At 34.1% G+C, this 25,623-nt stretch overlaps 1 protein-coding gene across 17 annotated transcripts in view; it reads right to left on the reverse strand.

The window, feature by feature from the left end:
• The window catches only part of DGKB (diacylglycerol kinase beta), a 901,775-nt gene that overhangs the window by 453,368 nt on the left and 422,784 nt on the right, over window positions 1-25,623 (reverse strand). For 11 of the 17 annotated variants that reach the window (XR_009565105.1, XM_060304680.1, XM_060304683.1 and 8 more), the window contains one exon: window positions 5,068-5,103. The exons of 3 other annotated variants lie outside the window; for them this stretch is intronic. Coding sequence is in view for 13 of the 14 variants with exons in the window: in XM_060304680.1 (XP_060160663.1) it covers window positions 5,068-5,103 (36 nt within the window). In the remaining variant the exon portion in view is untranslated. The remainder of the gene's footprint in view (window positions 1-5,067; window positions 5,104-25,623) is intronic. 3 more of the 17 variants (XM_060304689.1, XM_030857152.2, XM_060304684.1) reach the window with 1 other exon arrangement.

The following is a 25,623-nucleotide window of genomic DNA, read 5'->3' on the forward strand; positions in this document are numbered from 1 at the left end:
GCATAAGCTAACAGGAGGGTAGTTGGATACTTTTTCCTATTTCCACTAAGAAAAATCTTTACTTCTTTCCTCTTTTATATGAGGGACAGGAAGGCTGAAGTAATTGCATCTTTGAAAAATCTGATGTTCACAAAAATTTCACTGGCCTCTTCGCGGGGTTAATTCACCCTGACTGACTGAGTTCTATGATGATATTTAAGAAAGTCACTTCCTATGTTGAAGTTACTGAAAAGTTTCAGGAAGAGCTCACCAGCATTATTCTGCACCTTTATTCAGGATAAAATTGCTCTCTAATAATAGGGGCAGTGCTTATCACTTCACCATCAGTTCTTTTTTTTTTTTTTTTTAAGTTTTTGGGCTCTAAATCACAAAATAAATTACTTTGTTATAATTAAGGCAAATTTTATTCTGCTAGATAAATTATCCCAAATATAAAGAGTGGGCTTCCCTGGTGGCGCAGTGGTTGAGAGTCCGCCTGCCGATGCAGGGGACACGGGTTCGTGCCCCGGTCCGGGAAGATCCCACATGCCGCGGAGCGGCTGGGCCCGTGAGCCATGGCCGCTGAGCCTGCGCGTCCGGAGCCTGTGCTCCCCAACGGGAGAGGCCCACGTACCGCAAAAAAAAAAATAAATAAAGAGTTGGAAAATGATTGCTTTAATCAACAGAAATTATTCAAACACTGAAAAGGGGTACTCTAACAAAAAAATCATGAAAGAATATAGAACATGTAACAACAAAATATAAAATACAGTTATTGATATTTCAGCATTTTCAAATATCAACCATTTGTGTTTGCTATGCAGACGTTTAAAATATAGAATTCAATGTTCTGTGATCCTTAGACTACAAGTAGAGCAACAGATCTTAACTGGGGAATATATTGTATTAGAATTCCAAAAGAATAATCATCATAATGAACAGAGAAGAAAAGCTGAAAGGCCAGTCACAGGAAACAGAAAGATGAAATAAATGAAATAAAAAGACGTCACTTTAAATATGTGCTCTAAAATAAGTCTTTTTCGATATCATGCTGATTCTCAGAAGTAGAGTATTTGTAAGTTGTTGAAAACTGCTTTCACAAAAGCGATGCTTACCACAATACTTAAGCCTGCAGTTATCGATCACTCACAAACGACAAGCAGCAAGTGATGATTACCTCAAGCACAGGGTTTTCTTCTTTTTGTCCAACCTCAGCATGAGAGACAGGCAGCAGCAAAGCACCGCTATTGGTACAAAGCCACAAAGGGTGGGGGTAGGCGGTGCTTGGCTGCCAAGAGCACCCTTTACTGGAACCCTGGAACTTGCTTTCTCTGCTACTGCACCGTGTGCCCAAATGGAGACTTAGCCCATTCAGCCACTGGATCTAGGCCCCAAGAATTTCCCAGGAACCCTAGAATTTTAACCTGAGGAACACATGGATATTCACAATATAAAAGATCTTCCTGAAGCAGGAGTGTTACCATGTTCATCTGGGCTTCTACAAGTTATGAGCTCCAAGAAACCAACTTAATGACAGTTGCACCTTTAATTATCATAACCTTATTATGGGATTTGAACATTTTCCTGCTGAGAAACATTAATTCATTTCAAAAATGGCAAAGGCTTTAAATCTACTAGAAATCCTTAGAAGTTGCAGCGAGACATGGCTGAGTAGCAGTCTTGGTTTTTAGAAATACTTTTATAAAGTTTTAAACATAACTATAATAAATGATATAAAGATTTCCATTTCTTTTTAATCAGTTAAATAAGTACTTATTCAAAAACAAAAACAAAAATTACTTTGGGCAGAGACAAAAATATGGGCTTGGAGGCCGAATTCTAGCTCTGTCTCTGTAAAGACTTGGGCATGTTATTTACTATCTCTAAGCCATCATTTAATTAATCTATAAAATGGGAGGGTTCATGTGATGACAAATTGAGAAAATGTCAATGAAGGTACCAGCATAAATTAGGCACTCAGTAAATGGCAGTAATTTTTAAAATATAAAAAAATTGGTATGTTTTATCATTAAGTTTAACACAGGTACACTGCTTGGATTATAGTAAAGATAGGTGTTGTGAAGAAGTACTTTATTTACTTTATAGTATTTTATTTGTTTGTCCACTATGTCACCATAACTTGGGATAATTGTTGTGATAATCTGAGTCTTTTTTGTTTGTTTGTTTGTTTTTGTTTGTTTTTGTTTTTGCGGTACGCAGGCCTCTCACTGTTGTGGCTTCTCCCGTTGCGGAGCACAGGCTCCGGACGCGCAGGCTCAGCGGCCATGGCTCACGGGCCCAGCCGCTCCACAACATGTGGGATCTTCCCGGACCAGGGCACGAACCCGTGTCCCCTGCATCAGCAGGTGGACTCTCAACCACTGCACCACCAGGGAAGCCCAATCTGAGTCTTTTGCAGCAGGATAGAAGACAACAAACTAGACAGAGTCAATCCTAGTCTTAACGTACTTGCAGGTACTACTCACCAACTCAGCCTGAAGGTATAATTTATATCTTGATCCACAGCCCTGGTTTTCATACATCGCACATGATGTGCATATTCTCTCCTAGGATAATTTCATACTGAGTGTGAACCACTTACAAGATTTCTGTTCAAGAAATCCTGATTGGAAGAAATGAAATTTAGGAATGGGAAGGTCCATGTCTAAATCATTTGTTTGGGCTGTGTCTACTAGCATATGGTTGGGTCATTGTAAAATTCTGTATGAGTGTATGGACCTCAACCTTACTCACTCTCCATTCCCTTTGTAAACTATAATAATTGATGGCCACCATAAGCCGAAGCTTAAAAGCCAAGAGGTAGCTCTCTTGTATATTCATACTCATCATCTCTTTCTGCCAGTTGAGTTAAATGCTTAACCTAGTGATTTCTATGTAGTCCCCAATCTGTTTATTCAAGTTCTAAGTAGAATTTATTTTATTATTGGTACTGTGGAATTTAATTAGCACTCAAACTATTGAGTTTTGAATGTAAAATAAGTTATTTCCATGAAAAATTACTTGCATCCTTTGGAAAGGCACAATAAAACAAGATTGTGTGTGTGTGTGTCTGTGTGTGTGTCTGTGTGTGTGTGTGTAGGAAGAGCAGTTAAGTTGGGCTGGACACAATGACTAAAAGATTTGAGAATTAATAATAGAAACAGATTTTTTTTTTTACACTCAAATTGCTTTGCAGATGCCTGTGAGTTTTTCTTATACTTTAAAACAATTGAAAGTAATTGAAAGCAATTACTTTCATTAATAAACAAATATTTTTTCACAAAATAAGGAATGCTTTTGTTATACTTTAAAACAATTGATAATTGAAACTTATCAAGGGTGTTAAGGCTGTGCTATATGCGAGAAAGGGTATATGCCATTTCCAAATAATAGATGTATCCACATAGAAAAGCCCTTGATCCTATGTGAAAAGTTTAGCCAATGAATATACGTTTACATATTTTAAGTAAAATGTTTAAGGTATATACACATTTTTTCTATAAGTTCCCCTACATACACTTTAACCACATGTTCAATTAACCAAAAAGCAATTGTTCTTGATGGTGGTATATAAGGCTTCGTGTGTGTGTGTGTATTCACACAGTCACTCATGTATATATCTATACATGTGCTTAAAGAAATTTTTGGAACAACGTAGTTGAAAAAAGCTTATATAATGATTTCAGACACGGTAGAAAGTTTAAGTTAATGTAAACCAATACAGCTTGCCAAAACAAAACAAAACAAGCAAACAAACAAAAAACAGTACAGGAAGACTTTTAAAAACTTTACAGCAGACAAAGAGTTTTTCTTGACAAATAAAAAAAGCATGTTTTGAAAACAGCAGTTTTGGTCTCTTTATTCAATCTATAATAATACAAATTATTTAACTAAAAGTGGGAGATATTTTGAGATTAACAAGTCTAAAGAGAAAACTTTAAATCTCTCAGTTCATCATTTGATGAGCTATGATAGGGGTAAAAATAAACTCAAGGATCTTAACATATAAAGTTAATTCTCTGACACTTAAATAATTAGGCTAAATAATAAACTTTCCTAATACCTTTGTCACCTGAGTGTGTAATTTAACGTCTACTTTATAATAATTATGATAATGATGGTATCAACTGACTTAAAGAATATAAAAAGTTTAACATCTCTCTTAGAGTAGAAACATTATATTTCAAGCATAGCTCCTAGTATATTTGTAAGTATATCTATGGTTACAAAATGAAATTTTAAAAAATTTTAATGAGGCAGTCTACACTGATTAGAAAACGTTTCGGGGGAAGAGAGGTTATTACATTTTTGTGCAATTATGTTATCCTCTAAATAAATCATACTCATATAGTATTCAGATATTACAAGTAATATTTTCTAAGCAAGCAGATGCAAATTATAAATTTAGGTGAAAGAATACCACCTGAGGATATCCTTTAGAGATAACAGCAATTGAATGGGATATTGTCACAGAACAATGTGGAGGCTTTGCTTAATTAATTAAAAGGTAAAGTTAACACTTTACTGAAAATAAATGTTGCGGCAATGCCTACATTTATTTTCAAAATCAAAGTCATTTACTTTGTGACTATATTTTATTCCATTGACTTTCTATGCAATGTCATATGCTAAGTGATTAATGTAGACCTACTCTTTTAAAAGTGATGAGGACTTCAAAGTGAGCAAGAGTTTCTCAATTTTCTATCATTGAAAAAAGCTACATTTTAATGGCTTAGAGGAGTGAACTGTTTGGGTTTTCTGCAAGGTTTAAATGTGACAGATAGGAATAATGCTATTCTTATACACTGGTCAAAACTCTGCAAAGTAACCTTTATTTTTTCCTGCATACTTTGTGCCATTTATCTTCTTGTTTCCCTAATGCTTGTCACAAATGTTGATTATAAAGGCTGCAAGTCTATCACACATGAAAATACAAAGATCCCAATTTCAAATATCAAAATATGAGAAAAAATAAAGCCTACAAATTAATTTTAGTATGTCACTGATACAGCCCCAAATGTTCTTTATAACAATACGAGATGTATAAATGACCTATAATTGCAAGTGTGAAAACCTTTGCTTACGCACCTCAGGGACTGAAACTCCTGAAGTGGGCAGAGTCTGCTGAAAAAAGAGAAGCTCATATTAAAGCTGAACAAAAAAAGTCATACTGAAAACAAGTACCAATGAAGGTTCTTATATCACTACACACGTGTGAAATAAATGAATACATTACAAATACATTTCCTTGTCATAATTTTTCTGCTTACTTCCATTAATAAACCAAAATCTTTTCATGAAATGAGGAACATTCTAATGCAGAGGGGATTAGACTGTAGAATTACTTATCCAAAATACAATTTCATATACTTAAAGTAGACTAATCTTTGGCCAGCTTCACAGACCTCTCTACAATAATACTGATGTATTACATTCATATTTTGGGATGAGAACTCATCTCCAAGTTCCATTATCCTTCATAAACCATTCTTACTAATTTTTTAAGTTGCCCATTTACACAGCCCACCATTTCACTTTCTAGTCCAACTTTCAACCCTTTCTACAAATACTCAGTGTCTTTTGACAGCTTATGGTGCTGATTTTATTTTGTGATACTCTGGAGATAAAAAATATATATTCCATTAATAGCAGTAAAAAATAAAAAGATAATTAAATAAGTAGCCAAATTTTACTTGAGAGTAATTATTAAAAGATTAGGTTAAATACACTAAAACCAGTCTTCATGACAGCATGTCTTCAATTACCCACCACCCTTCCTTTTCTAAGTCACATTGGGAAAGTTTTTTTCTGGCAAGAAACAGAGAAAAGGTTACCAAATTCCAAAAGCCTGTGTCCTGTGGGACTTTATAACATAAAACACAAATTTGGAAGAATAGGTGATAAATCACACTCAATACTAGATAAAGATTTTCCTTGGTTGCGGGGAGTAGGAAAGCTGGATGGGAAGCTAGTCCTTAGACATTGTGTGTCTCTAGAAAGAAGAGAGCAGTCAGTATATTTGAGTTTCCTCTCCTGGACCAAGCTATGTGTGTGAGACTCCCAAAATGAGAATGAAAGATCTGAGAGCACAGTTATTAGTTTACTGCCTTACCCAGTAGAACTCCAGGAAGGCAACAAAACACAAAAGAATAAATAGCTGCATGTGAGGCTTCATGGCTGCTTGTACAGATATGGAGTAGAAGGATCCAATGTACCCAAAAGTGGAACAGAAGGAGAAGAAGTCTAGGGCAACCCTAGAGAAAACTGAAGCGTCCAGGAATACAACTCTATTTGGAATATATTTCCAGGGGCTTCCCTGGTGGCGCAGTAGTTAAGAGTCCACCTGCCGATGCAGGGGACACAGGTTCATGCCCCGGTTCGGGAAGACCCCACATGCTGCGGAGCCGCTGCGCCCGTGAGCCATGGCCGCTGAGCCTGCGCGCCCGGAGCCTGTGCTCCACAACGGGAGAGGCCAAAGCAGCGAGAGGCCCGCGTACCGCAAAAAAAAAAAAAAAAAAAGAATATATTTCCATAATACAAGTAAAAAATTCTGCAGCAACAGATTTTTAGTAAAAAAAAAATCATGAAGTCTGGGAGGATGAACTCGAGTCAACTAACCCATTAACAGGAGAAGCCTATGAGGGCCATTGCTGTTGTTTCTCAGATGGATTGACAACAGGTTTGGTAGAACTTTCATTGAAAGCTTCTGATGTCAGTAATATTCTGGATTTCTGAGTCCAAGTCAGCCTATATAACACCTGGGGGAATGGGTGGTGGGGAAAATGTTTGCGTTTGCTTCAGTCGGGACCAGCTCAAAGCATTTTGTCAGCCTTCTTTCTTTCTTATTTCTTGGTTGAACCTTAGACCTAAATAAACATTTAAAGACACGAATGTAGCCCTTCCATCTTTATCATAATATACAAATATTTGATCTCCTCAAATCCAGATTAAGTGCCTTATCCTATCCCATCCCATTGACCAGGGACTCTCAAGCAATCAAACGAAGATGCCCATCGGGCAGTTTCTAGGGCATGAGTCTCAGATGCCTTCTGCCTTGGGAAGCGTCAATGCTCACTGTGCATATGTCTGTACAGAGCAAGTCAATAGAAAGCCAAGTGAAAAGGCTATAGTTACCAAATGATTCAGACTAACAACCAATTGCAGTGCAAGGACTTCAAATAGCATAGCTCCTATCTACCCCACCACTACCACCAAAAAAAAATAATAATAAATCAATCAATAAAGGATATTTTTGAGCTAATTATGGGCATATGATATAGACAGAATAACTACTGATATTATGGAATAGTTAATATTTTCAGGTGTGATAACACTATTGTAAATGTAGAAAATTGTTCTTATCTTAGAATGTGCCTGCTGATGTTGTGTCATACTACCTGCAATTTACTTTCAAAAGGTCCAACTTATTATATATTATGTGTATATTGTAAAAATGTATATATATGCATACATAGTCATATATATACATATATATATAAAGAATGATTGAAAAATAATAATTAGTTCATATAGGTTGAGGATATACTGTATTCACTGTATTTTGTTTGAGAATTTTTGTAATGAAATTTGGGAGAAAAACTGATCTCCCTTTCTAAATTTTTTATACATCCTTTTATTCCTAAAAGAGTGCAAAAATGTTTCTACAACGAAATAAAATATATGTGTGTGTGTGCGCGCGCGTGTGTGTGTGTGTGTGTGTGTGTGTGTGTGTGTGTGTATTGGGTTGGCCAAAAACTTTGTTTGGGTTTTTCCGTAACACCTTATAAAGCAATATAGGTAAGCATCTAGGTTGCTGGGAAAAAGAAGCAGAGAGAGACAGAGAGGGACCATTTGAAAATAAACGATAAAAGGGGTTCCTTAAAAAAATAATGTTTCAGATGAGGCAGAAGTTCATATAGTCAGGTATTAGCCTTTTCCAAATCTGTTCATTTTGAGGGAGTGTCTAATGATGGAAAAAGAGTTCTGAGTTTTTATTCACAGGGGTTTCAAGTGCAAAAATGTACAGGGGCCAAGAAGGTAATACAAATGGGCCCAATGCCACGAAAAGGCAAAGACTGTGCCAAGTTGGATAATAAAAATCTCACTTTAAGACATCCCCCACAGAAACACGATGGGATGAAATTGAAGCCTGGCTGCCATGTTGCTACCACTTTCATAGAGAATCTGTAATTTACAGATATTCATGTTTGCAGCCTTCGTTTTTCTCAGAGTAGTGGTGATGTGAGTTATCTACAGAGAGAGTGAGCGAAATTGGCAGAGAGGTAGCAAGATGAAGAAAGTAAGAAAATAGTAGAGATTTTGTCACTACTTCTCTGAGAATGGGAAAGCAGCTGATGAGTAACAGGATCAAGCGAAATTAAGGTCTCAGCTGGAACTAGAAGTAATAAATATGTAAGAGAGAAAGCCACCAGCTCTGAGAATTTCTCCAGTAATCCTCAGCCGTCTGAGAGCAACACTAGAAATTCATTCCAAGAATAAGGGGGATGAAAAGAACATATATATGAGCTCACTTTCAATCAAGATATGTAGGCAAAGCGTATACATTAAATTAACATGCTCATCAGTAGCCTAACCCTGAGTTACAATAAGAAAACCACGGCATCTGGGCAAAAGAAAAAGAAGCAAGTTGAAAGAAAACAAATTCAGAAATTACATACTTCTTTTTTATTCTACCACGTATAATTTTTAAATATCTAGGATGAACAGAGTAAATGTTTCAGTTTTTTGAAAATTATCACGTGTGTAATTCTAAATGTAATGTATTTTTAATCAGAATTAATACAGGAAGTGTGTATTTTTTATTTAATCAAATGTGAGGTGTGACTACAGAGGAATGTGATTGATTTTATTTAATCAGTATCATTTTAATATTAAATAGAATACACAGTACAGATAATTAGTTTAAAAGATGCATTTGCCTTCAGGGCACTTATTAAGTTTAACCTAATATCAAGAATTTTTAAAAGTCCTATTATTCTTAAGTATTGAGATATCTCTTGTCTTCATATTTCCTAACATGTAATCATTTTAAATTGACAATTTAATTCAAATTGTCATAGGACAAAGAAAAAAATCTTTGATGGAGACATTATTAGAGGTTTGACTTAGTTTAACTATAATAAGAGTATAGTACTCACATTAAAAGGGTCATCAGTTATTTCAAGAAAAATGAACAGAATTATACCTTCTACCTATATAAGGATGTTCATATTTTTTAAAAATTGCTTTCATGTTTATGGTCTCATTTAATTCTCCCAATAAAACAAGAAATCCCATTTTCCAGATTGGAAAACTGAGAATCAGAGAGTTTAGATGACTAGCCAAGAAAATTAAGTTAGTGGCAGAATCCAAATCTATTGCTTCCCTTTGCAGGCTTCATTTATTAAAAGAACAGCAGGGTTCAACAAGAACTTATTTTAAAAAGTTTCTTTTTAGCCATGTCTCATTTTTTAAGCGATTTGGAAATAAAATTAGTTTAAATGTTGATGAACACTCCAAATATTTAGAAACCACAAAGTATTACCGGTTCTGACAGGCTTGGATATCAGTATGGAGTAGCTGAATACAATAACTCCAGTGCCATGATAAACGTAAACTGGCCAAATAAAACTATTTAAAATAGCTTCTTTTCCTTATATAACTGGATATCCCTGGCATTAAAAAAAGTGAGAGACAGAAAAGCAGGTTTGGGAAAAGAACAACTGTCTTCCTAAAATGGTGCACTGCCTCAGTCTAAGAGGGGAAGCTGTTCCTTCCTCACACATGATAATAAAATGTATCCAGGGCATCTCTAGGTATAGAAACTAAATACATATTTGGTTTCCATGAATTTTATTTTTACATTGAAGCTTCATAATTTCTTTAACCTTTTATGATTTCACACATCCTTAAGTGTGTACACCCACACATCTGAACACAATACAAATTTTAAAAAGAAATGGATCAGAAGTGATTTTTATACTACTATTGCATTTATTAACATCTTTAATCAAAGGTTATTTCAGTGTATGACAAGTGTATCAATTAGAAGAAACATAAACTATTTTTCTTTTCAACTGGTCCTGGACATATCTAATAAATATGTGCGGGGGAGGGTTGGATTGGGAGTTTGGGACTAGTAGATGCAAACTATTATATAGAGAACAGATAAAAAGCAAGATCCTATTGTATAGCACAGGGAACTATATTCAATATCCTGTAATAGACTGCCAACAAACACATGGAAGGATGCTCAACATCTCTAATCATTAGAGAAATGCAAATCGAAACTACAATGAGGTTATCACCTCACACCAGTCAGAATGGCCACCATCAAAAAATCTACAAACAATAAATGCTGGAGAGGGTATGGAGAAAAGGGAACACTCTTGCACTGCTGGTGGGAATGTAAATTGATACAGCCACTATGGAGAACAGTATGGAGGTTCCTTAAAAAACTAAAAATAGAACTACCATATGACCCAGCAATCCCACTACTGGGCATATACCCTGAGAAAACCATAATTCAAGAAGAGACATGTACCACAATGTTCATTGCAGCACTATTTACAGTAGTTAGGACATGGAAGCAACCTAAGTGTCCATCAACAGATGAATGGATACAGAAGACGTGGCACATATATACAATGGAATATTACTCAGCCATAAAAAGACAAGAAATTGAGTTATTTGTAGTGAGGTGGATGGACCTAGAGTCTGTCATACAGAGTAAAGTAAGTCAGAAAGAGAAAAACAAATACCGTATGCTAACACATATGTATGGAATCTAAAAAAAAACATGGTTCTGATGAACCTAGGGGCAGGACAGGAATAAAGACGCAGACCTAAAGAATGGACTTGAGGACACGGGGAGGGGGAAGGGTAAGCTGGGACGAAGTGAGAGAGTAGTATATATACTGACATATATATACTACCAAATGTAAAATAGATAGCTAGTGGGAAGCAGCTGCATGGCACAAGGAGATCAGCTCGGTGCTTTGTGACCACCTAGAGGGGTGGGATAGGGAGAGTGGGAGGGAGATGAAAGAGGGAGGAGATATGGGGATATATGTGTATGTATAGCTGATTCACTTTGTTATACAGCAGAAACTAACACAACATTGTAAAGCAATTATACTACAATAAAGATGTTAAAAAAATAATAAAATGGAAAAAAATTAAAAAATAAAAATGCCATTTTAGGACTTAAAAACAACATCCTGTAATAAACCATAAGGGAAAAGCATATGAAAAAGAATATATATATTGAATATATATATATATTATATATAATGAATATATATATAACTGAATATATATATATATATATAATTGAATCACCTTGCTGTACACCAGAAACTAAAACAGCATTGTAAATCAACTATACTTCAATAAAAAATTGTTTTAGAAAATACACATATTGCAATCTTATCCAGCATCCTTTGCCTAACCACTTCTCACTGGAGCCAAATTTTGAAGTTTGCACCAACATAAATTGAAAGATAAAAAACATTTTTAACTGAGATGATTTCACTACTCTTATAACTGCTCACAAAAATGTTCTATTCTTACTCTTGTTACTGTGATTGTTTATGCATATTTGCAGAGTTTCGTTCAGGAGATACTGAAGAGAAGGGCGTGTGAAGCTCCCTCCTTAACAGCTCCCTCAACATTCACGTCTCTGTCCAGAAAGAAAGCACCTTGAACCGTCAGGCAAAGTACAACGGACATTTGGAGACTTAGGTGGTGCCAAATGTTTTCAATAAAAATGTTAAAAATATGTTTAAAAGCGATATTAAAATCATTTCAAACACAGATTTCTACATATAAAAGCAATCAGCAAGAATAATGTTATTGTCTTGCCTACTTGATTATCTAGTGACATAAAGCCATTAGAAACGTTATCCTACTTGGTTAGGTCTCGTAAAATTTTCAGAAGGCAATATGGTTACAGAAGTGTTCTTCAATTTCTTTCTGGCTGTGATCCACAATAAATATTTGTATATTTACACACTTGTAAAATAATTTCACAAAGACCACTTACGCAGTGTGTGCCACTCTCTGATTATTCTCTTTTTTCATTTCTATTCTCCTCTACTTTACTTCATTATTTTTCTTCCCATTCCTTTTTTGAAGGTATAGATCCCCTAAATTTATTTCATACCTCACCAATTTCTTTTGGGGGAGGGGGCGGCAGCACAAACATAAAAGATAAGTTTAAAACATGGGATTCAGGGTAAGGCAGGTATTGCTTCTGACACTTGCAGGTTCTGTGACTTTAGGTAAATTTCTTAATCTCTCTAAGTTTCTTACTCTCTTCAAATGTAGAGGGAGTATCATAATTATACCTACCATTAGAATTAAAAGGATGTCTAGTTAATAAGTTCTCAATAAATGGTAATTGTTTTATTAACTGTAGAACCCAAATATTTCCACTGCCTGCTTAGGGCTCAGCAAGAAAGGACTGACGGCACTTTCTTCATCTGAAAATATTTTTGTTGCTAATAAGGAGGGACCCCACAGATTTATCTTTTAGTGAAAGCATCTATGTGAGGGCTATTAGAAGAGACAGAAGGAAGGAAAGGGAGGGGGTGGGGAGAAGAGATCAAAGCCAGAAAGCAATGAACCAAAAGGAGAGGGGGAGCAGAGAGGCTTAGAAGAGAAGAGGGTGGGAGGAAGACAGTCTCCTTAATCTTACAGACTGTCTCTTCCAAAATCTGAGCAAAGGAAACAATGAGTAAAGGAAAGACGGGAGTCAATATTTAGACCATGGCTTTAGTTTTGTGTTTGAAGTACTGCAAAATTCTTAAATATCAGATTCAGATAATTCCAAAATGCATTTCAAAATGAAACATACATGTCATTATTTTTTCATATTATTCTTTAGAACTCTTACTTTACAAATAGATAATTAAGAGTTACCTATTTATGGGTATGTGTGTGTATATATAATTGTTTGTGAATTTTGGGCACAGGAGTCCAAATGCAGTCGGTGGTTTGAAATAAAAAAGCACCCAAATAGAATAGATTAGTGCCTACTGAATTTACATTCATAAAATGAATCAATAATACTCCCTGCTATGCCTATTTTTTCTCTCAACAAATATACGAACCTGTTCTAGAAATGTACCATTGTATCGTTAGTGTACCACTGCTTTCTAAAATACAGAAAAATCACTGAAGGTAATGAAAGAATATTAAAAATAATATTTAGAATTAAAGTATTATGCTGCTAAGTTTTCATTTTCATCAATCTTGGAAAAGACTTTGAATTTAAAAACTAATAAGTTATAACGAGATTTGTTCTCATCCTTTGCCCCTCTAAATATCCACTGATCTCACACCAAAGCATTTTCTAACCAGGTTAAAGTCCAATTGTGTACTCACATTAGGCTTAGATTCAATTGACTTAAAATTTTACACTGACTGCCAGTCAACCTTATCATGAACTTTCATTATGTGCATGTAATTAATTGGGTCCAACGAACAATATCAGTACTGAGTTATAGACTCTTTTCCCCCGACCATATAATTAGAATATAATTACCCACAGGATATCAGAATGATGCAAAACCTTTCCTCTAAATGCGCCCTCATTAGGAAACAAGTCTCAATGTACATTTATTCAATCAGTGTGAATTAATTAAAATGTTACTGAAATAAAAGAGGGCAGCGATAAAGAGTATCTGATATCTATTAAGACTATCACTTGAGATCTGCATGCACAGTTTATATTTAAACCCATTTAGCTCAAGTAGGAGCTTTACCACGTAATGTTACATATATCCAGTATGCTAGGAAATCTGAGTAAATGAGTCAGTGTGTGCCATTGTTTTTGAAGAGAACATAATACACAATGAATACAAACATCTTAAAGAATCTGGGTAAAATTCCAAAGGCCCCACCACTCCCTGATGAACCTACAAATTTGTTACCATCAAATGGAACATATTTGGTGGACAAAAGTCATTTTTACTTGAAGTAGTCAGGTAATTAGTTGTTCATCTCATACCGTTTTATTACAAGTCTGACCTATTTATTCTGATCTGGCTTAGGACATGATAGTTGGGAAAGTCTAGACTTACCAAAGCACTAACTACTTTTTTTTGTTGTTAATTGAGAAAATAGCCTCAATTACTCAGGCTAGATCAAGTTATTTCAATCGCATATTTTCTTTAAGCAGAAGATTCCTATGCACCTAAGAATATATTCTTTTTAACAGTATGCATGGTATCACACCACACATACCAATTACACAAAACATGGAAAAAATAGTAAATGCATAAGGAAGCCATAGGACATATGATCCATGTCCCACGGGAAGCTGCTGATTCACATAAAATCATTCTTCCTAAAAGCTATTTATCTTGGTTTCTTTAAACCTGTCATATTGTCATATGCAATAACATTTTACTGAATAAATTAATAAATAACCATAATACAAAGGAATACTCAGCATTATTCAAGAGCGATATCATAAACAGTAGAAAAAATTTTAAAGCTATGTAGCATCTCTGTATAGTAAGATATACAGAGAATTTCAAACTTTCTATGTTGTTGCATAATTCTTCAGACATCTTTAGCTTTAGAAGTAGGTTTTATAAAACTTTATTCTGGTAATCAAAATTTGGTATTCATACTTATAAGTAAATATGCAGTGGAAATTCTGCATGAGCTCTAAGATAAATGAAACCGTCTACAAATTACTCTTTTTAATATATGCTTTAGAAGCAAACTCCAGCCAATCTGGCAATTATTGCTAATTATTGCTTATTTTTTAAGAAATTTTAACTCCATAAAGTTGTATATTCTTAAACGTTCTGAATGTATGTTATATTTACAAAATGATGTAATGTTTCTTTCAGATATTAGATTGGTCTTAGGCAAGACCAAAAACTGAAAGAAATAATGAACTCACTCTTGCTAAGCAAGGAGGGAGATTACTGCAGACAGGTTTGATTTATTTTGAACATGAAAAGTTCTTTTAGAACTTCAGTAACAAAGACATGCAACTATAGTTCCTTGATGAAAATGCTGTGATTTGACTAACATTAACTAAAACACCACATTTACTAATGGTAATCACCACAAAAAGAACAAAAAAATTTCTAATATAATACGAACAGTTTTAAAATTGCATCTTGTAGTAAACATCAATTTTCATTTTCTGAGAATTAAGAGAGTATTTATAATATTTCACATGGACTACTGTATTACTGAAGCTATATTTTTAAAAATCTGGTTTTAAATATAATTTAATATCCAGAGGAAAATGTCTTAATTCTCCCCAGAATTTTGAACTGTTCATTTAAACTCTCTAGCTGCAATACCATTTTATTTTAAATATTAGGCATTTTACAGTACCATCTATTGGATACTTTATACTACTGCAACAACATAACAATCACAAGCTTTTCAAAATTTAGTAATAAGTATAAAATACTTCAAATGCTACTCCAGAAACTAAACACAATGCTAATTTGACATTCATTAATATTATCTCATCATTATACACTTTAAACTCAATTTTATTAGCCTATAACAATAAAATTCAATTATCATGGGTTATCAATGATTTTAAAAACATAAGCTTCCCTGTTGCATATTCATTTTGATTTGTATTTAATATTTATATCACTGTCTGATGTATTTTCTTCTTGACTCAGGAAAAAGAGCGATGACTGTTGGAGTAAAAGAGCTGACTAAATGTTATTCATTAACTCAGGAAATATTTGTTGAGCACCTACTTCATGTCAAATTGAATTAGGTGTAGTATGTTGGCTTTCAGATCTCTGTGGGATACCCAAGAGGAAATTTACAACATCATGCTGAGTATTCGGATCTAGAGGGTTTAAGGGAGAACAAGCTTAGATATATTCAAAGGTGGTAATTGTAGCCATGAAATTGTACAAGGTAATTTATACAGAGCATAATGCCATTAGAATATAGTTAAAAAATGGAAACCTAAACATATTTAAGAACAGAAAGAGGTCTAGGAGTTTAGCAATACGGATAGTGTGGCCAAAGAGGCAGAAGAAAAGCTAGTAGAAATGTCTTAGATGACAGACATATGAGACCAGACATTTCAAATACTGTCAAATGCTGCAGGGGATTCAAAAAAGATCATTCTTGGGAAGGATGTCTAGTAGACGCTTCTGGTATTCCAAAGCAGATCCTTAGTTACCTGGCCAGGGCATCTACCCTCAGCTGCTCTGAGTGTTGAGTGCTGAGAACACCCATCTGTCCTATTTTCTGCAGAATTAGCCTTTGCTCACTGCAGCAGGCTCTCCAGGGAGCACCACGTATCCTGCAGGAGGCCAAGGCTAATAATGACTGACACGGGTTACAAAATGCCAGCCCCTTGTTTTAAGTTGAGAAAAATCCTATGGTATGATTTTGTTCCAGAGCCCCCAAGGTTTAGGCCAAGGCTTAAACTCTCTCTGTGACCACCTCTTTGCTCAAAGCCTGCCTCTTTCCTCTTCTGCTTCCTCCTCCCTTAAAGATTTTCTTTTTTAAATAAAGAAACATTCCTCTCTTTATATATCACACATAATTAAATCCCCAGTTCATGTTCTACTCCTTGGGAATCCAACTAAAAAGAGCGCCATTGGATTTAGGATGGATGGCCAGAATAGTTTTAGACTCATTTTACAGTCAGAAATTAGAATAATGTGGGTTGAAGAGGAAGGAGGAAATTTGACACAGCGAAGGTATCTTTACACCTGCATATACTTATGGCTACATTAAGAGGCAGGCAAAGACCACATCATAAACAAATATGGAAAATAACACTGTACAGGAGAAAGAACAATTCTTCCTCTGGTATGGGTTCTTTGACAGACAAGTAACTAAGAGTATAAACAGAGAAGTTCAAGCGCTGGACTCAAATTACAGTGTTGTCAAATGCTACCTAATATGAGCATGTTGGACTACACCTTGTTTGAGTTTTTTTCAATTGGAAGCTCACAGATCAGTATATTATCAGATCATGACTAATGCCATAAAGGGAGAAAAATGGGGAGTTCTAGGAGAGAGAGGGGCAGAAAATGCTCAAATGAAAGAAACTGGAGGAATGTAGGTCTTGGATGACTCAAGGATGTTGGAGAACTGGTAACCAAATGAAATAACTTGAGAATATTGGTGGTTGGGATGAAATAGGAGTAATGTCATAGGGAATAGAACACTAGGTGATCAGCTGTATTCCTCCAGAATTTGGGTTTCCTTGGGCAAATGAGAAGGAATTGGTGAACGCTCCTATGAGTATTAGGAACAGAATTTAAAATGATAGATTTTACCATCTAGACTGAATAGCAAGGAGTGGGCATGGAGGTCTCCCATAGAACTAAACTATCCTTATTCCATATAGAGGGAAAGAAGGTTGAACTAAGGAATGAACACAGGATTGAGTCAAAAATCACTTCACTATGCATGAAACTGCTGTATGGACAAAAAGTTATACATAAATGAATTCTGGCTCAGGTTTCAAGTGAAATTTGAGAATAGACAAGTTATATTTAATAGTAAAACAGAGGAAAGCACGTATCTAAATACTTCATGAGCACCACCACTTCATCTGGAATCATTAAAACCACAAAGGTTACCTTTGCAAGGTAGAATTTATTCTTAAGTGTCTAGTGGTGAAGGGACTGATTTTTACTGAACTCAAAATTTAAAACTTAGAAGATGTGAATGATATAAAGCATTTATTTCTACTGTAATGAAACCAGATCTGGATAATTGCCCTGCACTAACCCCAATCTTTCTTTGGGGGGTATAAGCAGAAATACCAACACAAAGGTATACCTGGGAGTTTTTATGACAGTTTGGGGCCATTTGGTCTTACCAACGTTTAATGAGAATAGCCAATTTTGTACATCCTTGCCAACACTGAGTACTATCATTTTAAAAATATTTGCCAAAATGGAAGGAAAAAGTTTATTTCATTTTTCAGTTTGATAGTCTTGAATATTTATAAGCTTTAGGTTTTAAAACTATTTTTTAGTTATTTGCATTAATATTACAAAACAGGGCTTTTTTTATAATGCTTATGTTTATCTTGATTTGTAAATTTTGGTCTTTACCATTTTCTAAAGAAACTTTTGATTGGCCAAGGCTGTCAACCTTTTATTTCTCTTTTTAGGAAAAAAGATAAAAAGACCTTCTAAAGGCAAAAATTAAATCTTCCATCCATGTTTGATTTCTTTTGGAATAGGTATGAAGCAGAATTTATCTTAATTTAGTTTCCCATATGGTTATACGGTAATCTCAACTCCCCTAATCTCCACTAGCCCCTACCAGATTTGATATTCGACCTTCATCATATACCACACCATCACATAGAGTTCAATATGTTTTAGACTTTCTACCAGTTCTTTATATCTCCTAGAGCCACTATTACATCATTTTGATCACTGTAGCTTTAGTAAACATATTCTTAACATTTGATAAAACAGGTCTTTTCTTACTACTCTTCTTTCTCGGAATTTACGTTTGTGCACATTTATTCTTCCAGGTAAACTTTGGAATAATTTTGTCAAGCAAAAAATATTACATGGAAATTGAATTAAGTAGATGAGTGAATGTGAAGAAATGTAGGTACTTTTTAGTTCAACTTGATTTTCTTCAGTATACTTAGACTTAAGAGAATACTTTTAATTTTTTGTTTAGGGGTAGCAAGGTCTCCTTCCACCTTGTTTTCATTCTCCTTTGTACTATAGGAGATTTTCTTAACCTTCTCCTCCAAATACTGATTCAGTTGTTCTCAATGCTGATCTTTCCCTATGCAGATACTGATACATTTTAGTTTCTGATAAGGCTTTTACTTTTTTCTCTCCATTCTTAACCTTCTAGATATCCCTTTCCAATCAGTATACTGTGAAAGAGATGTTTTCTTTAGTATTCTTGGTCATGTAAATTTATTAACATTTTCATCTGCTTGCTGCAATGAATCTTCCTGTATGACATCCTTCTAACTTTTAACTGCTATGCATGTTTCTTTGTTTTCTTGTTGCAGAATTATTACTATTTTATTTTGGCAATAGGTACTTATTTACACTAAAATGCACTTTGGCCATAAGCCATCAGTCTGCATGACAGTTGTTATAAAAAAGCAAAACCAAAGGAAACAAGTGCTATACCAATTATAGCAATATTATTGAAGTGTAGTCCTGTACCAATACAATTTCACATTGAAGAAATTAATCTCGGGTCTTCGTAATAACAGTAAGAAGAAAAAAGTGTTGCTCTAAGTGGATGGTTTGTTTTTAAGTTGTGAGTCTTCACAACTTAAAACAATTGTCAAGCCAATATTTCCCCCCTTTTCCAAAGGCTACTAAGAAACTCAGGGACAAATTTGCAAACCACCTCTGTCAACTTTTTAGGATACTGTGATATGAATTTCTAAGTCTACCTTAATTTTGGCACAAACTTATTATGTTTTATATTGCTGCTTATTGTATATTCACATAAGCTGCCTTGAAAATTGTTAATAATTTGTAGAATAACAATTCACTAATAGATAATCTTGCATCCTCACCTTTGAATCAGACACATATATGATATCCTTTATTGTGTTTGAGTCTATTTTATAGATTTTAAATTTTGAATATTTTTAATCCTTCTTTAGATAATGCTTATTTTTGTCTACATGTTTTAGATCTCTATGACATTTTCACTTAGCTGAACTTCCAGTTTATGTCATATTAGCCTTTTGTTTTTCACCTTCTGTAAATCATGACAAAACCAAGAAAGTACATGTTTCTTTCCTTAAAAAATTATTATAACTTGCTCTGGATACAGCAACATTTTAAGCATAAATTATAGAAACTTGTAGGAATATTTTTTTGGCCTATTAAAAAATAAACTAAAACTTCTATTTAGAGTCCTAAAAATAGAATTCTATCATATTCATTAGGTAAAAAGTATCATTAACCATGATATATGAACTTTTTCTTTTATATTAGATCCTGCTTATGGGTATACACATTCTATATAATATAGCCTAGGTTAGCATAAAGATGGGCTATAAACCAATAAAATCAATCTAATTAAGACAATGTAACAGATAAATGGTTCATCTCACAATGCAGATGATGGAATCATCACTTAGTGATGCTGGGCCGTTTTCAGATTTCTTTTACTATGTGCCTTTAAGGTATATGTACATGGAAGACTATGCCCAACCAAAATGGATCTACACATATTTTATAAACATTATCGCTCTTTAGTGCTGAATATATCCTTCATTGGATTTTGAAGCAGAAAATGATAGGTAAAAAAATAGAAGAACATTAAGAATTTAATTCTACATACTTAAAAAAATAAATAAAAAGCAGGTATCCTTTATGTATAATACCATGAAATTGAGTCTGAGTTAGAGTTTCAAAATATGGGGGAAAAATGAGATTCCTTCTTGCCTATCATTACTCTGATGACAATTATGAATTGATCTATAATGAATATTAATTAAATGAATATTAAGTAATGACATTGATGAAACATTATTGAGCACTGACAATGTGCTTTATCCCACTCTTTAGACAAAAAAGAAAATTGCATAGGCACAAACCCATGGTACCTTACATAAAGAATTTTCAAGAAAATAGATGACTTCAGTTACTATGGTTAAGGTTAAAGAGGTAAATGGAAAAGAAGAGTGAAGCAGCTGAAATGGATGTTAAATAAAACCTGAAGCTCAGTGCAGCAAGTCACAACCTTAGCCAACTGTTCACACCTCTCCACCAGGCTCTCCTCACTTCTGGGAGCTCTCTAACTAGTTCAGGAAATAAGGTTACTGAGAATTCAATATCCAACTTTCAGAATTATAGAGAATTCGAATATCTCCCTCCCTCTTTTAATTAGCTGATGTTTGGTATTGAAGTTGTCATTATTAACTGTTGCTGGTTAGGGTTAAGTGAAAGATAAGACAGGAAGAGGCCATAATCCTTGGACCCTGAGAAAGAAATGCATGCTATACTTTCACTCCCTAACAGGCCCCTGACATCACTGAGGAGTAAACACATGCTCGAAGGAAAGATTTAACATACTCTATGCTATTTAAGACTTACCATATCTACAATGAATAATTTAGTAGAATTCTTATAATAGTGGAAGAGCAAGCAAGATCGGAAGAAGAGGAAAAGTTAATGTAGACATATGGTTCTCTGAGGGTGTTATACCTAGAGATACATAGATTGCTGCTTCAGCAACACCATCACTTGGCCAAGTTTACAGAGTTACAGTAAAGAAGAGAGAGAGGTAGAACTGGAACCATCTGAATCAGATCTAAAGACTATGTTTAAAATTTATATTTTCTCAATAGTCTTGTTTTCCTTTCTCTGATCTAACAAGTTTTATCATTTATCTTGCTGGCATTCTTAAAGGTTAATTTAAGGTAATATAGGGTATTATAATAAGAGAAAGTATTCCAGGAAGAACACACCACAATTGGTCCAAAAGAAGCACAATGATGAACATATTCTTTGTTTTATATCACTTCCTGCCAATGAACACTATATTTACTGTATATTCTGATAATATTATGTCTGTTTAAAAGTAAGATAAAATAATCCCACCAAATTAGTTTTTTAAATGTTTAAATAATTAATAGTTTATTGTAAAACTAACTTTTGGCTTTAGGATTCATTTCAAGCACTGTGTTCCTGATTCGGAGATGTGTTTACAGTACAGAAAGAACTAAACAACTGTGAAATATGACTCATTTGAACAACCAAATAAGTACATTTTGGGAAAAAATGATACTTTCCAGTATAGATTAGAGAGTAACTTGGAGAAGCCACTCTTCATAAAGATGTTCACTAAGGTGTTATTTATGAGATTAAAATAAGGAATTGCAAACATGCTAAATATAAACACTGTTTCAACTGAATTATAATATCTTCAACTAATGAGATATTATGCAGCCATTAATAGTGATGTTACATAGTATACAGAAATACATAAGCACTTAATGATATCAGTTTAAATGTAAAAACAGGGTGTCACATGATATGTCAAGTTTAATTACAAAAATGCCAAAATATACTTTTAAAAATCAAGAGGCAAACTTTAATAGTGGTTCTATTTATACATTAATAATGGTTCCTATATAACTGTTTTAGAGATTTTTAAATGTTTTCCTTTTCAACTTATATTGTTTTTATAAATTTTATTTAATAAATGCATAGTTCTCTTTTAATAAAGGGTTAAAATTCACTTTCTGGTTCAACATAATGCTTACAATAGTAGTAATATTAGATGATATCAACTGAGAACTTACTATATTTAGGCATAGTTCTAAGAAATTTTCATGAATTAATTCACTTAATTCCATTTTCCAAATGGAATGCATAGGAACAAAATGCTAATAACTTGCTTCATGTCGTAAAACTAATGAAAAAGCCAGGGCTCAAAAACACAGTATACTGCTAGCCTTAATTGGGTTGAACCAATTCACTCTCACACTTGCAAAGTATGAACAATCTGATTGCTTCATGTCCTTTCCAAACTTAGGATTTTTAATTATCTTAATCATCCTGATGGGTGTGTAGTGTTATCTCTTGAGATTTAAACATGTGCTCTCCTGACGAGTAAAGATGGTGAGCATATATTCATATGTTTATAAGTGATATGTGTATATATATTTTATTCAAATGTTTCTTAAGATCTTTTGCCCTTTTGGATTAGATTGTTTGTTTGTTGCTTATCATTGGTTTATGTAAATTATCTTTATACTCTGGACACAAATCATTTGTCACCAGGCTGTAACCACTTGAAATAAGTTGCCTACAAATCCAGAGTTTATGTTAGAAACTTAAGTTTCTGGTCTTCCATCCTTTCTGGCTATCACCATCCCATGCTTACTTCTGCTTTCTTTCTCTTCAATTGATCTTCCATACTTCATTTCTAAAACTTTTCATTGGGGTCTCTGAAAACTTTGCTCAAAACAAACTAATTGTTCTCTTTCTTTCTAAGTCCCTGCCACTACCTCTATAACACTTCCGAGGTTGCTCATTCTCTCAAACATTACTTGCTCTATTTTTTTGATCGTTTTGTGTTTGCTTGTTTTTGTTTTGTTTTTTATGGACTAGCTTGGCTTTGCATTAAAATCATCATTCTTCCAGCCCCAAAGTAGAAACTCTTATCATTTGAGACTCATGGAATCTAATAGTTCTCTCCTCTACTCTTATTCATTACTGTGATACAGCAACCTTTCCACCAAGACCCTGTAATTATCCCAGGTGGTTTTATGGACAAGATGAAACAGACCATGCCCAGAGTTAGTTGACCTCCTAACACCTAGCGAACCTCCTCTCTGCACACCAGCTGAGCCACCCAGATCCACGGCTGCATAATGGACTTTACCATCCTCTGCAACTAATCTATTCTGAAATCACATCAAACCCTAATATTCTGCTCTCTGCTACAATATTCTCTCCTGTTTCCCTCATTTTCTTCCTCTGTTGGTGTTTTCTGATGATTTGCCTCACAACCCAGTAATTATATTCTCATATCTCCTCTGCTCCCTGCTTTAAATTTATTGTAATTCACACTGTTAGCTGAATTATCTTTCTAAAACAAAATCTGATCATGTAGTCTCTTATTTATACTGGATAAAGCCCAAATCCTTGACAAGAAAGGTCAGGCTTTTCACCATCTCAGACCTTGTCTTGCCTGTCTCTCCACACCTCACCTTTACTAATAAGACTTAATAAACATTTTGCTGTTTCAAGATCTCACTCTGTACTCTCTTATTTCTGAGACTATTCATATAAAGTTCACTTTGTATTTGCTGGCCAAATTCTTGTTTTATTCAAGATTCAGCTCAGGCATCATATCTTCAAGAAAGTTTTCATTTACTCTTTGAATTACACTCAGGATAGATGAAGATTCTCTTCACTAAAGCCTCAGTAAGTTAATACTTACCTCACCATAATATGTAACCTCCCTGCCTGTCTGGCCCAACAGACTCGAAATTACAGTAAATAAAAGAACTGTGCTTATCTGAATTTTTAGCTCCAGTTACTTTAATAAAAGCCAATGGAAGGAAGGAAGAAAGAAAGAAAGAAGGAAAGAGAAGAAAAAAACAGAAGGAAACTGGCACTGCAGATATTGTAAATAAAAATAAAGTACACTGATTATCAGTAATGATCTTAAAAATTCTTTAAAGGCATAGTCATAACAGTTATATGAAGAGTGGATACTTAAATGTAAAAAACCCAAGTTTAAAGTAATCAACATTACATGATGTATTTTATCAACTTTACTAATATATGTTGATGTAGAAAATTATTAATAATTAACCCCTTATTTACAGACTAGAACCTTGCTTTTAAATTATAATGTAAAATATTTTATAAAAAGAAAACTAAATCACAGAGCTAAATATAATAGAAATGATTTTAATGATGATCTGCTTTTGCTGTTCAAATATAAAATTTAAAAAGCTACTTCTTCATGAGACATCTCAAGTATTCATTTGTTGACAGTAGCAGAATTAATTGAATAAAAGCCTAACCCAAATTGAAGAATCAGTATAAAAACACATGTAATCACAGAGACCCAGTTAGCCTGATAATTAAAAAAATACATAAAATTTATAATGAATGTAAGACTACACCATAGCTCTAGAGAAGTTGATCAAATATACAGCTTCCACTATAAAATTATTCTGAGAATCAGAGGGACTCTATCTAGCTTATTCTATTGATTTCTGGAAACTATAAAAGTTATATACTAACAAAAATAGTTTTAAAGTACTAAATGAGGCTAAATTTTTCTAAATTTTACTAATTTTTTCTTACAGTGAAGAAAAATTTATGAAAAGGACAACAATAGACTTATAGATTAGCACACAGAAATAAACACACATCCCATCATCATGTTCAAATGTCAGTATAAATGGAACTCTACTCTTCTCAAGGATAGAAGATAAAACATGATAGTAATAAGGCTCATAGGGTTCGAAAGATAACAAACCATGATAAACAGAGCAGAGAGGGACTTCTGTTAGGTAATGAAGGCATCTCCAAAAACATACCTTTTTTGTTACAACGAGGGAATTTCATATAATTTTTTTAAAGCCTTTCAGTGCACGTTGATGACATAATGGCGAGTCCAAATTTAATTAAAGCAAATCTGTGAGGGACTAACACAACATGGACCAAGTCCGTCTTGAGTTAGGGGTAAAACTTGGAACATAAAGAAGTGGGCAAACTGCATGCTCATCAGGTCATGTTTTATGTGAAACTGCTACAGTTTTTTGCATTGACATTTGATTGGGATTGGACAGCAGAGATTTCTGAGTGTGATCCAAAAAAAGAATCAGGAATGCATTTTTGATGGAGTCCATCAAAGGCAGAACATCCGTTTTGACAATCAATTGGTAAAGGTTAATGGCCTTTTCTGGAAATTAAGTTGTTGATCAAGAGTCCTGACTGATTGCATTAGATTCACTTTCTACTTGTTTGGAGGTGGGATGAGCTATGCAATACCTCTGTAAACAGTTCAGAATTATCTTCAATATGGCAGTAAATAGACTGTGGTTCCAATCATTTTTTGCTGGAAAATTCTCAAAGAAAGCATTATAAGTACCTAAACATGGTCACAAAGAATCTTGATAAATTTTAAGCAATGAAGTGTTTTGTG

The sequence above is a fragment of the Globicephala melas genome, chromosome 9 (genome assembly GCF_963455315.2).
Source record: "Globicephala melas chromosome 9, mGloMel1.2, whole genome shotgun sequence".
NCBI classification, from domain to species: Eukaryota; Metazoa; Chordata; class Mammalia; order Artiodactyla; family Delphinidae; genus Globicephala; species Globicephala melas.